Here is a 17,827-nt window from a genome sequence, read left to right as displayed (position 1 = left end):
CCTTCCCTCTCTCTGTCGAGGCCTGCCAGCTCCATGTGGTGCCGTTGGGCAGGCCAGAATGCGGGGCTGGTGTTGTGTGAAGGGAGCGCACCGCACCATACACACCGCGGGCCTCTCTATAGAGCAGCAGTGGCAGGTAAGAGAGAGGCTGCACCGGAGGCTTCACAGAGGCTGCTCTGTTTCCACCATCGCCTCCCTCAGACGGCCACTGACTGACAGTGTGCCTTCCTCACAGACGGGAGGAACACAAACACAGGAGTGCCGATGGGTAAATACGCACCTGCATCCCCGGACAATACAATACACACACACACACACACACACACACACACACACACACACACACACACACCCTTTGGGCAAAGAGAACTTCTTCAGAAGCAAGAGACAGAGCAGTATATTGTATCAGTATACTGTATGAATATTCATTAGATTATCAGTGGAATCAGTGGAATTCTGCCGATTAAAGCGATATAAACAATCAGGTCGATACTGGGAGTGCGCTCGCTGATCCCACACACCACGGGCCTCTCTATAGACTCTTTTACAGGGTTCCTTTACAGGGTACATTAGTATGTGCCTGTACCCCCTCCAGTCTGACACCCTCAGTACAAAAACACAACCACTCTCCTTACCTCTCCTTATCTACAGGAGAGGCTGAGAGAACACACACACACACACACACACACACACACACACGCACACGCACACGCACACGCACACGCACACGCACACACCAACAACATTCTAAAACATTTTGATCACATAAAGATGAAGTGCAAGGCCTCTATTCCCATCACAAGTACCGGTAGTTTAAAATGGCAGAAAGAGGGCTTGCAGGCGTTCTCTCCCGGAGGCAGGGGGCTGGAGTGGATCTAGGCCAGATTGCTCTGTGGGTTGTTTTGTTCCCTCTCTCCCCGGCTCTCTACAGAGCGAGGCCCTCAATTGGTCATTTGCTTTGGTATAATTGCTGTAATTTCTGCGACCCCCTGTTAACCCCGGGACTGAGGGGGGGGGGGGGGGGGGAATTGAGTGCCTGCTCTTGTCCTGAGGAGAAGAGGGTGGGCCCCTGTCGAATGGGCTCTCGAGTGCCTGCCACTAACCGTCCCAATCACAATCACAAACACCCACCACAACACCAGTTACATAAAACAACAGGTCACCCTAACGGGTTGAAAAGGGTATTTTTGTAGGGTGAAGAGGGCTGTATTCATACTATTCAAGGCTCTGATTGGTGACTCGTTGAGAGGCAGAGGATTTTTTAATAGGCAAGAAATCCCATGAACAACAGCCTATGAGGGGAAAGCGTGTGACTTTATAATAAACGATAAAAAACTAAAACACAGGAGGAAGTGGATTTTGGCACGGAAATGGAAATTCCAAACGCAAACATCAACACACAGAAACACAACACACACAAACAGCCTTTCTCCCTGGCTCCCTCCCCCTAACTCTCTCTCGCTCCCGTCTTCTCACCGACAAAAACATATTAGCGTATTCCCTCCCTGGCACAGATTCAGTATATAAGACATTTTCCATCTCCTTCTAGTCTGTAGGCTATGGTAGCTACTGTATGCTTGTAATGAGTCTACCTCCCTGGAAATAGCCTAACCATCTCCTTCCTCCGTCCCCTCTGAAGCCTCTTTCGTCTGATATCTCAGCAGACAGTGATCCTTTAAGATGGTCAGAGCCCTGTTCTGGTGGACATCTCCACCAACAACACACATGCATGCGCACACACACACAGAGAGAGTGATCTATGACTATGTGACCGACGACATCATGCCGTCAGCCACACACACATCTGCCTGATTCCATGACGAACCATTTATAACACTTTCATTTTATGACCGGGGGCAAGCTTTTGGAACTAGCTGAACAGGTCTTGACGACAGAGCATACAGACAGCGCTGTTAATAGAGTTTCTAAAGGTTATTACCTTGTTATTACCTAGGGTTGTACAGAATAATAATTATTTTTTATATCTAGAAATATTCCGAAAATCTGACAACCTTGGTTTAAAGGTGAAAAATAAGGCCAAGAAAAGTTCACAAACCCAAGTCAGATTAAATCGGCAGTTCAATCAACTAATAGAAAGAAAAAAAACACAACAACAATCGTTTATAATAGTAATTCAGCAAACGACTGACAGCCCTACAATTTACAGATTGGAAAGGCAGATCAAGGCTTAAAAGCTGCAGGCCTATTGGTCCGCTGTGTTCAAAACAGACGCTGAAAATAGATGGCTGGAAACATCAATGAATGTGGCAGGGTGTGTACTCTACCAATAGAGGACGTAGTGCAGACGGGGCCAAAGAAAAATTCGGGGCGGAAGCCCAAACAGGCTTGCAGTGCAGAGCAGACACACTTCACCTGCCTTGTGACACGACTTCTGAGGGATGATAATGGCCTAGTTGTAGATGAGGTACTCACTCTCATTTTTTTTTTTTTATAAATTCAAAGTTGTCCCTCTCCCTCGCTCAGGCTTGTTCCATCTCGTTCTGCTTCCTTCCGGTCTCACTCTCTCTCGGTCTCCATTCCTGTTTTAGAACTCGGCAAAGCAGTCTTGTTCCAACCATTGATTCAAGTCTTATCCCCTCACTGCTTGCCCAGCATGGGTTACTGCAGGGCAGTTCCGTGGAAAAGGACTCATGTGAATTTAATCAGAGCATATCAAATTGGCTGTTAGATGAAAGCTAAGAGAGTCTATGTTTTGGGGGGGAAATAAGTGAGAAATACATTTCTCAAATATCTTCCATCATAAGAATAGAGATAAGCAAAGGCTTTGACTTTTGGTCAAGCATAATGGAAAAGTGTATAGTCTACCACAAAAATCTTTAAAGGGTATTTAGAAAAACATCAATGCTCAAGTAGTCCCCAGTCAATAATGTTTTTAGTTTAATAATCATTGCCCAGGTTCCGGTCATTCTGCTACGAAAAGCTCACGTGAGAGTAAGATATTTTAAAATGACACTGCCTCATGAGGAGCGAGGATAATGAACATTAACAAAAGTAAGAAGTATATGTAGACCGGTGTTTTTACAGACATTGATTTAGTTTATTAACCAAAAGTTAAAACTGATAATTATCTTACCCAATCGGTAACATAATGACCAAATCAAATTGGTAACGAAATTACGGAAATTGAATGGGCTGCATTCACTTCTTGTACCGGTGGGAGAAGCCTTAAGGAACCCTTTTGGGTTCCATGTAGAACCATTTTCACAGAGGGTTCCAAAAGGGTTCCAGAGCAATACCAACTAGGGGTGGGCATCGACGATCGATAATTGATCGATAAGGATCTTGGTCGATCACAAAATAAAACATTTGGTCGATCACAAAAAATTTTTTTTTTTTTTTTTTTTTTTTTTTTGTGATCGACCAAATGTTTTATTTTGTGATCGACCAAGATCCTTATCGATCAATTATCGATCGTCGATGCCCACCCCTAATACCAACCCCAATTCTAACTGGTCATACACCTTGGGCCCCTATTTCATGACTGACTGACTGACTAGCACACACGTACACACACATACACACACACAATTGGATTCCCTCTGTCCTCAACTCCGGATACAGTTCAATGCACATCCTCCCTCCCTCCCCTCCCTGCACCTCTTATTCCATCTAAAAAGAGCTTATGACAATCAATGTCCTTGTCTCCCTGCCCTGCCAGTGCTGTTCTGAACTAAACTGGGTCGGCCCATACAAGGAGTTTGTCTCGTTGCAGCCATCAATGTAATCACCAATCTGCAAATCATTATTTGGTTCCCAAAAAAGACATGAAGCAATGGCCATAATGGATCAGTGTTCAGTGAACCAAAGGGACATCAAATCAGTTTTCTGGAGTGGACTTGTCTGTATTCACCCAGCTGTTTCTAAGCTTATGGAAGGAGACATAGAGAAGTAGGCGCTCCGATCTCTTCTGCTCTCGACCCTCCTGCTCCTCTATTCTCGCCACTGGGCCTCTACTCACTGCTCAGTCAGTATCACATTACACACTCAACAAACACTGCTTACACTGACTCTCTCTTTCTCTTTCCCTGAGAAACACATACACTGACCAGAAGCAAATACAGAGTATACGTCACACACACACACACACACTCACACACACTGAACAAACATAAATACACATTGAGTGACTGAGATACACACTCAAATAACAGTACTGAACATTTTTATTCACTGAGCCAAAGCAGACACAAAAGCTGATGATAGCTGATCTAATGTTTTTGTCTGCTGTGAAGTGCTCTGGATATGTGATAGGAACGCTTTACAAATAAAGTGCATCATCATTATTATTATCATCATCATCATCTCTGCAGATTAACTCAACCCCCTCTTATGTATGTTAAAATATGACTTTATTTAAATATGATTTATCTGAGGTAACACACACACACACACAAACACACACACCCACACCCACACCCACGGAATACCCCCCCCCCCCACACACACACACATCACCATACACACACACACTACTAGAATGCATGATTTATGATGAGATGTGAAAGCCCTTGAGGAGAACCTGCTGATAATATATTCTGTAAGGAAAAGACAAACAATCTGTATCTGCTCAAGGATGTCCACTGGTGTGTGTGTGTGTGTGTGTGTGTGTGTGTGTGTGTGTGTGTGTGTGTGTGTGTGTGTGTGTGTGTGTAAACTCAGAGCATCTGTGGAATTTCTGAGTGGCAGTGCGTGTCTGTGCTTGCACTGTAACCTAAAGACACTCTGGGCAACACAAACTGGGACGAGAGTATGAATAAATCTATGACTACACAATGAATGGCTACTATTTTCTTCTACACACAGTCCCTAGAGCCGCCTGTGCCATAGCTGTGTTTAGATCTTTCAGCTGCATGGTAACATATCTAAAAGGAAGAGCCTAATAGGATGAACCTGTAATCAATCCATCACATTGCAATCTGTTTTCATTTTTGGGGGAAAACAATAGACATTCAGGGGAATGATTGACTCTCTGCTCGCACACACACACACATTCTCCATTCTCACACATAAGTGAGACAAGACACACACTTGTAAACACTTGATGTAACCAAAAGAAAATGCTATTTGCTATATGAATGTCCACACACGCGCACACATGCGCGCGCGCACACACACACACACACACACACACACCTCCTCCACATGACTCCTGTTCTCAAAGCCCCAGCCTTTATTTGTGCCATCTGTGCCAATGCAAGCCGTGGCACCATCTGGGAGTCACTGGCACACGTTGGGTATTCCTATCATCAACCACAGTGGTAAATAGACAAGTGAACTAGACTGTGGGCCTCTCGCCCCCCATGGCGGCCCTGGTGATCTACAGAGAGGAGGAGGAGGATGGGACAGACACACACACACACACACACACACACACACACACACACACACACTCCAGCCCACTAACCCTAACCCTTCATAATATAGTTAATATCATAGAGATTCAGTTTACTTTCTGGACGACCCTATTAAGGCGCACCACCCAGTTAAGGACTATGGACTTGGTTTAGAACACTGTATTGGATGAGGGTACTAGGATGTTAGATTTGTTTAAGAACAAGTGAGTGAAGTCTATCTTTGAGGTCTATCAGGTTTCAGTGTAGGCAACCCCAGAGCCTATAAATAGGCCAGCGTGGACTGAGGTTTGGCACTGTGCAGGCCCGGTTTAGAGAGACTGAACAGAGAGAACCAACATGTGGCAGTAGAGACGGCACAGAAACAGCACAGAATCACCAGCAGCAGCAAGGCAGAAAAGACAAGACACAAGACAGTAAAAGCACATCTACAATACAGTACAGTATGTATGCAGGCCTCAGCAAGTACCTTAAAAGCTCTTGACACAGAGTAGAGTATCACGGCGCTTTAAGATTTATAGCCAATGCTAGATCACTCACTCGTCACTGTGAATTGCATGCCGTGCAATGGCCCTCTCTCTCCACCAGGAGGTTAAAGCACTGGTACACCTTTGTTTACAAAGCATTGTCACTCAATAGTCTTCACTCACAATCACTGCTACCATTATATATTCCTAAGGCTAGAACTGCGACAGGAAAAAGTTCACATTTTATGTACACGCCTCTCTGCTTTGCCTTCATTCTAACCACAATGGGTTAAATAAAAAAACTGAATAAGAATTGACATCTCAAATCACTGTGTTTAACCAATGTATCCATCATGCTACGATGTGTTATGTGCTTTATATCAAGACAGAGTATGACAGTAAGGTCACCCAAACACACACATGTAACCCCCCCCCCCACACATACCACACACACACACACACACACACACACACACACACACACACACACACACACACACACAGAGGTTTATCAAGCTTGACTGGAGCAGTGCCCTCGCTGACACAGTGTCAGGGCGGGAGAGCACTTGTCTGTGACTCACTGGAACTGTCACTCTGGGAGGCTGGGGGACCAAGGCGCGCCCTCCAGAACCAGCCTGTCCCTCTGGATGGGGAACAGCTCCCTGCCTTTAAGGTCACAAATCCTAAACTCTTCTCTCAGCTCCGCGGCCCTCAGCTCCCTCAGTCAATCCTGGCTAGTCACGTGGAAATTCAACCACATAGGCAGAAGGGCAAAGGTCAGCGACATCAGTTCCGGCTTCCTGTTATGGTTAGGGCCTGTGTTCTATTATTGTTTTTTTCCTTAGCTCATTGTCGGATCTCAGTAGTTGTGAAGGATTCAGCCCTCCGGTATGATTACCTTTCAGTATGTCCTCCTACGCACAATACAGAAATCCAGAACCACTCTGGCCCACAGCTTAGAGCATTTCCTTTTGTTACACTGGCTAGATTCTGGCTGATGTTTGCTGTAATGTAACAAACCACAATTCACAAGCTGATGCTGAGCTCAATTCCTGTTTTTTGGAGTGAGACAGACTGAGACTGCATCCGCCATCCCTCCTCCCATTTGCCCCATCCCTCCTTCCCCATTTCCTTTCATCCTTGATGGAAAAAGGATACGAAGAGAGAGAGAGTTCGGGTAGAGGATTAGCTACAACAACAATAGCACCTCCAGAAAAGTTAAGATGAATGAAGCAGTGTGGTGGTGTAGACATGTACACCAGTGGCCAGTCCAAACAGATGGGCTGCCGGGGTCAAGGTCAGCAGGGTCAAGGTCAGTAGGATATTCAGGAGGAGGCATCATTGTAGCTTGACCTGCTACTATCCATTTCTGCTCATTTTTAATTAAGTTGTAAGTAAGAAAAAACTCGAAGAAACAGAAGCCAGTCCATTTCCGTTGTCCCAGTCGTGTCAATAGGATTACATTCTGCCTGTGGTTTCAGGCTTCCTCCAGTGGCAGCTTACCGGGGGATTTGAAACTCAAGGCGCCAGAGTTGGAGACGAGGGGTGAGAGAGAGGGGTGCAGACAGGAACAAAGCCCCTTCTCTACAGTCTGGGAACTCAGTGCACCCAACTAACCATCTCTCTGTACCCAGCGCTGTGATCTGTGAATGGATGGACACTGGTGAATGGTAAGAGTGATTGGTCTACTGCATATTTCAGAATTATGTTGGAATAGGGTCAGGTAAAACAGTAAAACAGATACATATCTACCTAAACCTTGTAAGCTCAAAAGTAAAGCTAGCAGTTAGAGAAATCAGCTCAAATTGGGGCCCCAAGAGGAGAATATACAGTATGTCAAGATTCTTATCTTTACCGTTTCGCTCAAAGGTAGGCAAAGAATCCACATTTCCCAGTTGTATAAAATCCACCGCTGTCTTTTGACTCTTTTCCATAACACTGTCACTACATAGTCATATCTTCTTCAATGTAAGTCATTCCTTTCATTCAGTTAAAAACATGAAGAAATAGTAGTGATCAGAGGAAAGTCACTAGCATTTGATGGTAAGTATTTGAAATACGCTAACATCAAACCAGTGCCTTAGTGGCAGAAGTACAGAAGCAATGAACCCCAGAGTCAAGAGATCACTGTCGATGACTAAACTAAACAGCACAACAATCCCCACATCAAAAAAAACATTTTACGAATAAGGGTACACTTCCCTTTCTTAGATATTGAACTTATTTTACCGTCTTCTACCCATTGATAATGTATCAGTACATGAAATGCGGCATGCCTGCTATCTCTGACCATCATTGTGTGTTTTTTGATACTAAGCTAATCTTAACAAAGACTAGAATAGAAACGGTGGTTCAAAAAAGACTCTTAGATGCCAATGCTGAAACACAGTTCTCTAACATTATTAGATCAATTGAGCCATGCAGCGATGAATACACTTTACATGAGATGGTCCTAAATTTACACAGTACACTATCAACTGCGTTATATACCGGTACTGCTGCCCAGGGCTCGACATTAAGGCTTGTCCGGGTTACAAGTACATTTTATGTTCAGAAAAGTGGACTTCTTCCTGCACTTGTCCGACGGACAAGTCAAAACAAAGAGAAAACTTTCTGGCCAGGTGCCAGAAAAAGCGGGAAACGCAAATGTCATTGGACGAAACACCAGCACCACTGCCAATGTATGCTGCCTTGTCAAAAAATCTGTCCGCTGAGTATGTTATCACACGCTGACTAACATTTACTGCGCACAATACATCACAATGGTATAAATGTCATACCAAATTAAAGAAGGAAGTCTTGGGCACATATTTTGTATTGATTATATCTTCATATTCAGTACAGATCTCTTGACCGTTACATAGACAGTGTGCATTTGTGACAATTTGCCCCATCATGGGATGGAATGGCCTGCCGTGAGTCCAGACCTCAACCCAATTGAACACTTGCGGGATCAGCTTGGGCGTGCTGTACGTGCCAGAGTGACCAACGCAACCATGTTGGCTGACTTGCGGCAAATCCTGGTTGAGGAATGGGATGCCATCCCACAGCAGTGTGTGACCAGGCTGGTGACCAGCATGAGGCGGAGGTGCCAAGCTGTTATGACTGCGTATGGATCTTACACATGCTAGGTCCCTGACAGTGTAAAATGAATAAAGTGTAAAAATGGCCAATATGTGTTGTTTTTTCCTTATTACTGTGGGAGAGTGCAATCATCCAATGCACCAAGCAACTCAAAACGAGAGTGAATACCAACAGAAGAATATTGCAGGGGATTTTGGCAATTTTGGGGGGGCCGTTACCCACACGTTTAGCTGTGTTGCTCATTCCACAAATGCATGATCCTTACAACGTGTACCTCGTTGTAAAAGTGACTTGTCAGGCTTTCCAACAATATAAAACACAATACCAATTGGTTTTATTCAAGGGGAGGAATAATTGACCGAAATAACGTTTCCGAACTTTTTTTTAGGAGTTTATTAGAGCCAGCATCACCCCTGACGTAAACATAGTTGACCTCAGAAAACAAAAAACAGCAACTGAGTGAATTCACCTGTATTACACTACTGGACCTCTGTAACACTGTCTCTAAATCTAATTCCTCCACCTCCTGCCTTGACCCTATACCAACAGCATTCTTCAAGCAGGTGTTTGATAGTGTCTCAAATCATGTCCTGAAGATCCTAAATACGTCACTTCAAACAGGCGTCTTCCCAGATGCCTACAAAACAGCTGTTGTAAAACCGCTATTAAAGAAACCCAACCTTGACGCCAATGCACTGAAAAACTACAAACCAATATCCAACCTCACGTTCATTAGTAAGATACTTGAGAAAGAAGTTTCATTACAAATAAACTTCCTTTTTTCTCATAGAAAACAATGTCATTGAGAAATTTCAATCAGGTTTTAGAACATATCACAGCACTGAAACTGCTCTTACTAAAATAGTTTTAGTTACTAAAAAGAGTGATCTCAGACTAAACTCTGATGCAAATAAGGTCTCAATTCTCGTACTATTAGATCTAAGTGCAGCGTTTGATACGATCGACCATGATATCCTAATCAATCGTCTTGAAGAGCTGGTTGGTCTTTCTGGCTGTGTGTTAAATTGGTTCAGAACATACATTACAGGGAGAAGGTTCTATGTCAAGCTTGGAGATCATGTGTCTGAGAAATGACAGCGGCTTTGGAGTTGCACAAGGGAGCTGCCTTGGTCCACTACTATTCTCACTATACATGTTACCACTCGGGGACATCATTAGAGAGCACAACGTATGTTTCCACAGTTATGCCGATGACACGCAAGTTTACATTTCTGCTAAACCAAATGATACTTCAGCTATAAACTCTTTGCGCTGCGGTGTCTAGAGACAGACGACAGTTAGGCTACAGATCCAGTTGACTGGGATTTTGCGCTGCTGTGACCGTTCAGCCATGTTTACCAAGCTGATGTGACCTTTTCCAAAAACTGATGTTTGAGGCGCTGGTGGAAAGCCAGTGAGAAGTACAAATAGACTGTGGTAAGGTAGGGAGATCAAATGGATAGGGAAAGGTATTCTGCTGATGAGAAGATGGATAGCGGTTACTAAGCGTTAAGGCAGAGGTTGTACATTGTTTCCCTTTTTTATAAATTTTTTAAATTGTATTTTATCTTTACCTTTTTACTGTTTTCCCCAGCTTCTATATGTTTTTATATTGCATATTGTAGGCCTGTATGTTTTTATATCCACTTTTTTATTCCTGTTGTAAAGCACTTTGAGCTGCATTTCTTGTATGAAAGGTGCTATATAAATAAAGCTTTACTTACTTACTTATAGCCTACTCAATATTATGGATGATTTCCTGACATTAGGCTATGGCATATACATAGTCAGCACCAGCATATTCACCAAGGCCTTGTAAGGAGCATCCAAATCAGGTGACTACCGTCTACTACCCACACACACCCCCAGTGTCCAATTAAATAATATTCTCCACAGTTGAAGAGCCCTTCTTTATCTGGGGCCCAATTTCACAGCTGGCTGATTGAGGTTCCTGTTCACTTAGCACAAGTCATTATCCCCATAGGAAACAGAGGGGGAATATCAGAAGTCAGGAGAGCCATTCATGAAACAGGAGCGGGATCACACTGCTCCCTCCGTACAGTTCTAGGCTGGTGGAGGTAGAGAACGTGTTTGATACCATTCCTCATACCATGCATTACAATGAGCCCTTCCTCCAATTTGTACCTTCACCAGTGTCCCCTGCCAGTGCTGTTCTACTCTAGTACAGTTCTGCTCTATAGCTCTGCTGGCCACAGCCAGGTGAATGCCTTAGAACCAAAGAGGAATCTTCAGAAGCAATGATTCACTATCCATCGGACCGACAAAGAGACAAATTGCCCTGGAGGTTGGTGTTGAAATCGGTTTTAATTCTGATGGATTCAAACATTTTAGAAGCGATAGCAGATATAAGAATCTGCAAACACAAGCTTTGACAAAAAAAAAAGAAGCATTTGAGAAAATGGTAGTGAGAGAGATCTATGAATGTTAAATGAGCCAGGCTGCCAATAAAGCCCAGTATTAACATATTATCGTCACATAGAAAAGTATGGATCTAATCATTAAGACTTCAGCACACAGTGTACATTCGACACATTTTTCAATCTTGGAGTGCTGGGCTTCTCGTCTCTCCAATCTTCACAGAGACTGTTTGCTTACATTTAGGGAACAGAGGTGGGATTGGAATATGGCCCTAAGCACTGCTCTCCAGAGGACTGTATGTGTGACGTTTTAGATATTTGAGTCTTGAGCTCAGTGGATCCATGTAGGTTTTACAGATGGCTGCTTTGAGCACAAAATGCCAAGAGAGTCCCAGTAGACTCAGTAGCCACAGACATCTGTCATAACCCGCATCCATCTTCATCTGCCCGCTACCTCCTCCTACACCTCACACTGACATACTGTAACACAGCCTAAATGAGGCCATGACATCGGGTGGGCTTGTCATAGTGATGGAGATGAGGTGACAACCCTGCTCTTTAATATCACTAACAGAAAGCCACACGCCTCAGTTCCCCCTGACTGTTTAATGTTATGTTGAGTATCCAGGAATGTGAGTGCATATAGGCTGCCACAAAAAACAAACCATTGGCTGCAGATATCACCAATAAGGCTGGGATATGGCCTGATTGTCATGATCTCATCCGGTTGGACCAATCCTCCTAAGAACCAATGGTATTTGTGTAGAATCGTACTGAGGTGGCCACTGCTGCTCTCAAGGATCAGACAAATCCCCACCGTGGATCAGGATCTCACTCACATTTGGGAAGGAATGTCATGGCCTCAGGCAGCAGAGGCTGGAATATGGATCAATCAGCGGTTGGAATGTTTGGTCGCGCCATACTATCAGATAATGCCTCTACGATGGATTTCTGTAAACCTATAAGGGTGTTTTGTGTTTAATGAGGGGCATTTTCTACCCAATGCCAGGAGAAGTTACGATGTGGATAACCCACACAGAGGGATGGTTTGATACAGTATGTGCGCCGCCTCAGAGTCTATAGTGGATTGAGATTCCTTTCTCTCTTTCTCATATGAACAGAGGTTTGAGCTCTGAGAATGACACACTATTTCTGCAGTGTTCGTCAACAAACCAGAGGATGTTTACAATTATGAAATCACTGCTCAAATTACCACTTTTGTTCCAAGTTCTCTTTTCTTCTTGAAAATCAACATCTCTTTCCTTGAATGCAACTAGATGAAGATATGACCGAGATCAGTGGTTCTTAACTGGTCAGGCTTTGGGACACACATTTTCCCATGGTCATTAAGTCGCGACCCACTTTTATAGAATTCAAACCAAGCACTTTTTTTTTTTTTTTAACAGAGCACATTACTCCAGCAATAGCAAACTGATCCTGATTAATAAACTGATGAGTATGAACATCACAACTGTGTGCTGCTGATCCTGGTGAATATAAATAAAATGAACATCATAACTGCATATCTGTGTTCACACACAATATGATAATCTCTCTGAGTAGGCCTACTAAACAGGCTGTCACTCAACAGGCATTTGGGGAACCTAATGAGATAATTGGGGATGTGCTTTACTCCTGATAAGAGTTTCAAAGTCTGGGGTGATGGTAGACAGAGCTACTCTCAGATCATGCTCAGTGTCTAACCTGTTCCTCTGCTTTGACTTGAGCTGGGCCCAAGTTGAGAAGCCACTTTCACACGGATAGGCAACGTGACGCTTTCCATGTCGATTCCAAAGGGGTCATTAATCCAGTGATCACCTCCATGTTTCTCCGGGAAGTAGTCGTGCAGCTTGCAATTTAGTGAGATGCGCCGTGAGAATTCATTTCAGGGCATTTTTGCACTTGCATAGACACTTTTAATGTGTTGAGGTGCTTGAACACATTATCAAGATGCAAGTCGTGCGAGTCAGATGTCGTCGTCAAACAGCTCAGTATAAGGAGAGTTATTCTCTGAAAGTAAAGCTGCGATTTCTGTTCGTAAAAGGTTTGTAAAATACCTTTCCCCTCGATAGCCAGCGAACTTCAGAGTGATACAACACCTATACGTGCTATTAGAGCCACACACTGGGGTTTCAGTCCCTTTTTATTGTCAATGTGCGTAAATCCATATTGTGGAACAAGTAGCCATGGTAATTTTTCAGTTTTTTTTTACATACTCTGGAACAAATTTGCGCTTATTTAGCTACTGCTCAAAGGACAAGTGACAGGCTAAGTTCATGTTGCCATAACAGCGGCTAACCTACTGCAACGTCTTTCACGCACATCTGTCCAAATAAAAGTCCGACATCAGAAAGCTAAACACGAGAACTATTTTTGACTTCTCTAGTGTTAAAATAGAAGTTGTTGGGTTTTTTGACCACATACTCCGCGACCCATAGAGAACGAGTGCGCGACTCGCTTTTGGGTCACGACCCACCACCAGTTGAGAAACCCCGACCTTGATATACAGTACATCAACTATTTATTTCTCTCCATTTCAAGCATGGGCACACATATTATCAATAGTGTGCACACACACATTATCAATAGCGTGCGCACACACGCACACACACACACACACACACCTGCAATCGACTATTAGAGATTGATCCGAGTATCGAGGATACCAGGTCTGGTACAGAATACCTGAATTACATTGGCTATTCCAAAAACAAGTAAAACATTTAACTAAAAAATGTGCGCAGCAGTCGTGTAGAATTGAGACATTCAGAGTCATTTTGGACAGAGGAAAAGAGGGTTAATAAATAACAGTATGAACTGATAGCCTCTTGACGAACGCATACACACACGCGTGCACACACACACACGCGCGCACACACACACACACACACACGGGTGAAGAGAGAGAGAGGGGTGGTGACTCTGGAGTATTTGGTTTCTCTGTGATGCAATGCCCTGTGGTTCTGTGTTCTGAGGCTTTGTGTTACATCTGGTTCACTCTCTTTTTTGGCTCTGCTTTGGTCATGTAGCTGTGTTCATCTTTCTAGCAACCTTTCAAAATAAGAGCTTGACCTTTCATTTGCTGCAGAGGTCAAAGACCCCTCTGAACAAGAGAGAGAGAGAGAGAGAGTGAAAAAGACAGAAGGGATTGGGGCTGGGGGATAAAGAGACAGATTTGTTTTTTTATATAGGGTCACAACATCACTGGCTGGGAAGATCTTGTCCCTCTCTGCTGGTTGTCTGGAGCCCGCAGCTGTTTATGGGCCTGCTGTTCTTATATAAGCAGGCTGCAACCCAGCCCTCCAGCCAGAGTAGGGGCTTGCTCTGCTCTCCTCTATTGGACCGTCTTTATTGCAGGGGGGGTAGCAGGGTTTGGCTGAGTCCGAGATAGACACACAGACTTTTTCCACTGACAACCCCTCTCCACTGCCCACTCTCACCCCCAACCTACAAGGGGGCCAAGTTAAAGAGTTAACAAGGACAATACTGTATTTTTCCTCATTTGTCTAACCCCCCCCCCCCCCCCCTCCCCCCGTTTATCATTCACGCTACTGCAACATGCGTGGGTGCTGAAGGTACAGCACTACAGATGAACCAGCTGACCCAGTTAACCATCATGCCATTCTCTCACGGCGTGTTCATCATGTTATGTGAATATTCTCTTTTATGATGACATGAATAAGCAGCGTCCTTGCAATGCAATTACACCATTGTGATGAACAGGAGCCTGAAAGCACAGCTGATGCTGGGACTAACACAATCAGACGGAGGACACTCACAACACAGTGAACCAAGAGCACTTACCTGTTCCACTAAGCCACTGAGGAAAAATAAAACAATAAAACTCCCTAAATCTGTGTGTGCAGTGCTTTTGCCATAATGCCAAAGCCATATTGAAATTAGGACAGATAAATGGACAGAAAGAGCACAGGAAATGTCAATGCTCTGCTCAAAAGAGGACATGGTGGTTCTCTAATTGGGTTATCACACGCAACTCTGGAAGAGTCACACATAACCTCAAATGAGTTGTCCATTGGCATTTCACACCCCAGAATTTAAGCCCAAAATCCCAGCCGAACTTTTTTCCTGAACATAAATCACTTTCACCATAATGACATCTAACGCTCATTTCACTGAGCTGAGTCAGTCATAAAAACAACATAACTCAGGCATTACTCTAGCCAGCCAGGGGATGGGTCCTTTAAGCAGACTGGTTCCCAACAAGGTCTATTTGTTGTTTATGCATTTAGCCTGACAGGCATTGGCTTTTCTTTTATGGAAGACTTACTACACAATGTGCATAATCAGACACTACCACAACAAAGGCACGAAACATGACCTAGCTTTATGGAAATTACATTCTGAGAATAAGATTTGACGTCAGAACTGCATTTGGACAAAACGATCCTCTTTGCGTTCTTATCATATTCCTCTTACTTCAGTGAACTGCACCTTTATTGGGGAGGGATTGGGTGTAGCCTTGAATTATAATATCCTACAGAATTTCCCGGTAGAACAGCCCTGCTTTTCATTAATAAGGCAGAAGACCCTGAGGTGAAGCGAAGCAACACTCTGGGACTTGTTCATTTTCTGAGGATTCCCTTACACCTCAAAGGAACACGTCACAGAGAAGAGGCAGTGTGTAGAATGCTCGCCCACACATCCGCAGGGAATTCAATAACACAACGTAGGGGATAGATACAATTACACAGGGTACCAGTCGCTAAGCAAACTGGGTTTGATATGACAGAATGTCTCTCTCCTACAAGGTTTTACCTCCCACCAGTGCTTTAATCTTCATGAAGGCCCCCCTGATACACAGTCAGTCATGATACAAAATCTGGGTGTGCGCATGAGGAGCCTGGGAAATGGAATAATAAACTGAAAAGTTATATCACCTCAGGAGTTGTTTGTCTTTATGTACTTGAATTGGATACTATGGTATATGTTACGCCCAGTAATACGTAGTAGTCACCAATAAATAGGCCTAATGGAGCTGGAAATTCTAATTTTCTTCGTTTTTGTTGTTTGTTTGATTCTGCCAGTTTACATTACCGAATTGCATTAGCCTGCAGTGTAGGTTCCTACATACACAAGCAGAGACACGGTTTACTATGTGCTGTCGCTCAAAGATATGTCACCTTTTTAATAAGAACTAACCTGGTGGGCAGAAGTGGCTCCTTGAAGGAGTGGAGCAGAATCACCAGGGTACGTTAGAACTTCACGTGAGCTTAGAATGATAAGGTTCTATCTCCGTTTAGGGTAGTTCAGAGATATTGAGCGTCAAAGTTTTTACATTCCATTATGTTTTGTGAGATGGGAACCTTTGTATTTTATTAATTACTAACTCAAAAATGTCAACATTTTAAAAATAACACCACACAGGCATTAATAAACACCTAATGGATCAGATTATGTAAAAAACTGAATTTTGACAAAAATTGAGATAGAACCTTATAATTCTAACGTCACCTTCAGTCATCTCGGAACCCAGTGTCTCATGATCGGAGTCTGATTTAGTGAAACTAGAACTTCAGGGACTAGCTACATTGTTGTTTCACTGGCGTTTTTTTTTTTTTTTTTTACATTGTCACCATGACACGACTTAGAAAACAACGCGCGTTACCCTTTTAGGCTTCAGGAGCGACATTCTTGCCATGCCCATCAGAATGTCACACAATCTGATGCGCAGCCTACCGACAGTGTCCAAAGGTTGCCTATCGATTGCTGCTATATATACCCATAGTCATTGCGTTACTGCGTTTTGTGTAGTAGGCTATTAAGAGTATTAACCCTCACTGCTGCAAAACATACCCAGCCATCACCTTGTCTTGAGATGTCTTAAGATGTCTTAATTAACCAAAATAAGAAATGTTTTGTCTGTCAAGATGTCTTACGTCGTCTTAAGACCTAACCTGAAGACATGCACTCATGCACTCACTTAAGACATGGAGCATAGGTAGGTAGTACCTTTCCTAAGATAACATACAAAAAGTACAGGACAAACAAAGCAGCCCACCTTCATAATGCCGCAAGGTGTGTTCGCTCCTCCACCGTGACTTCGTTCGGCTGAACTGTCGCGGCTGCTGCTGCCGATCCGAGGGCTCCCGTGCTCCCGGTACCTCCCGTTGGGGTGAACCCCCTCGGCCCCGTAGACACCCGGGGAAACGTCCAGGTACGCCCGGGGGCCAGACGGATGCAGCATCGCGGCGTCATTGTTGTTCAGTCCCGCTATTCCCGTCGCGCCCTGTGCCGGCGAGGCGGCGATCGGATCTAACAAATGTCCCGACACAGCCTCGGAAGCTGCATGTACCCCTGCCATCATCCACGGACCGTTACGACAAGACACTCAACATTATGCACCACTGACCCATTGTCTCAAAACAAAAGACTCCTTAGAAAGAGACAGTCTATGTGTGTGTGTGTAGACTAACCCTATGATCAGTCCACCGTCGACGCGTGGTCCTCCGAACCTTTGATGGACAGATTGATTGATGAACAGTCCGTCTGATCAAACTCTTTTTTG

At 44.0% G+C, this 17,827-nt stretch overlaps 1 protein-coding gene across 1 annotated transcript in view; it reads right to left on the bottom strand.

Annotated features, from left to right (window-relative positions):
- The window catches only part of LOC308151263 (inactive phospholipase C-like protein 2), a gene marked incomplete at its 5' end in the record, with an annotated part of 63,307 nt that extends 45,681 nt beyond the window's left edge, over positions 1 to 17,626 (bottom strand). The window contains one exon of the mRNA XM_080524096.1: positions 17,321 to 17,626. Within this exon, the coding sequence (XP_080380222.1) occupies positions 17,321 to 17,626 (306 nt within the window). The remainder of the gene's footprint in view (positions 1 to 17,320) is intronic.
- Positions 17,627 to 17,827: the final 201 nt, after the last annotated feature.

The sequence above is a fragment of the Nansenia antarctica genome (genome assembly GCF_963989245.1).
Source record: "Nansenia antarctica genome assembly, chromosome: 2".
In the NCBI taxonomy this organism is placed as follows: Eukaryota; Metazoa; Chordata; class Actinopteri; order Argentiniformes; family Microstomatidae; genus Nansenia; species Nansenia antarctica.
The sequence above is the reverse complement of the archived record's forward strand: the minus strand, read 5'-3'. Positions and strand labels throughout refer to the sequence as shown.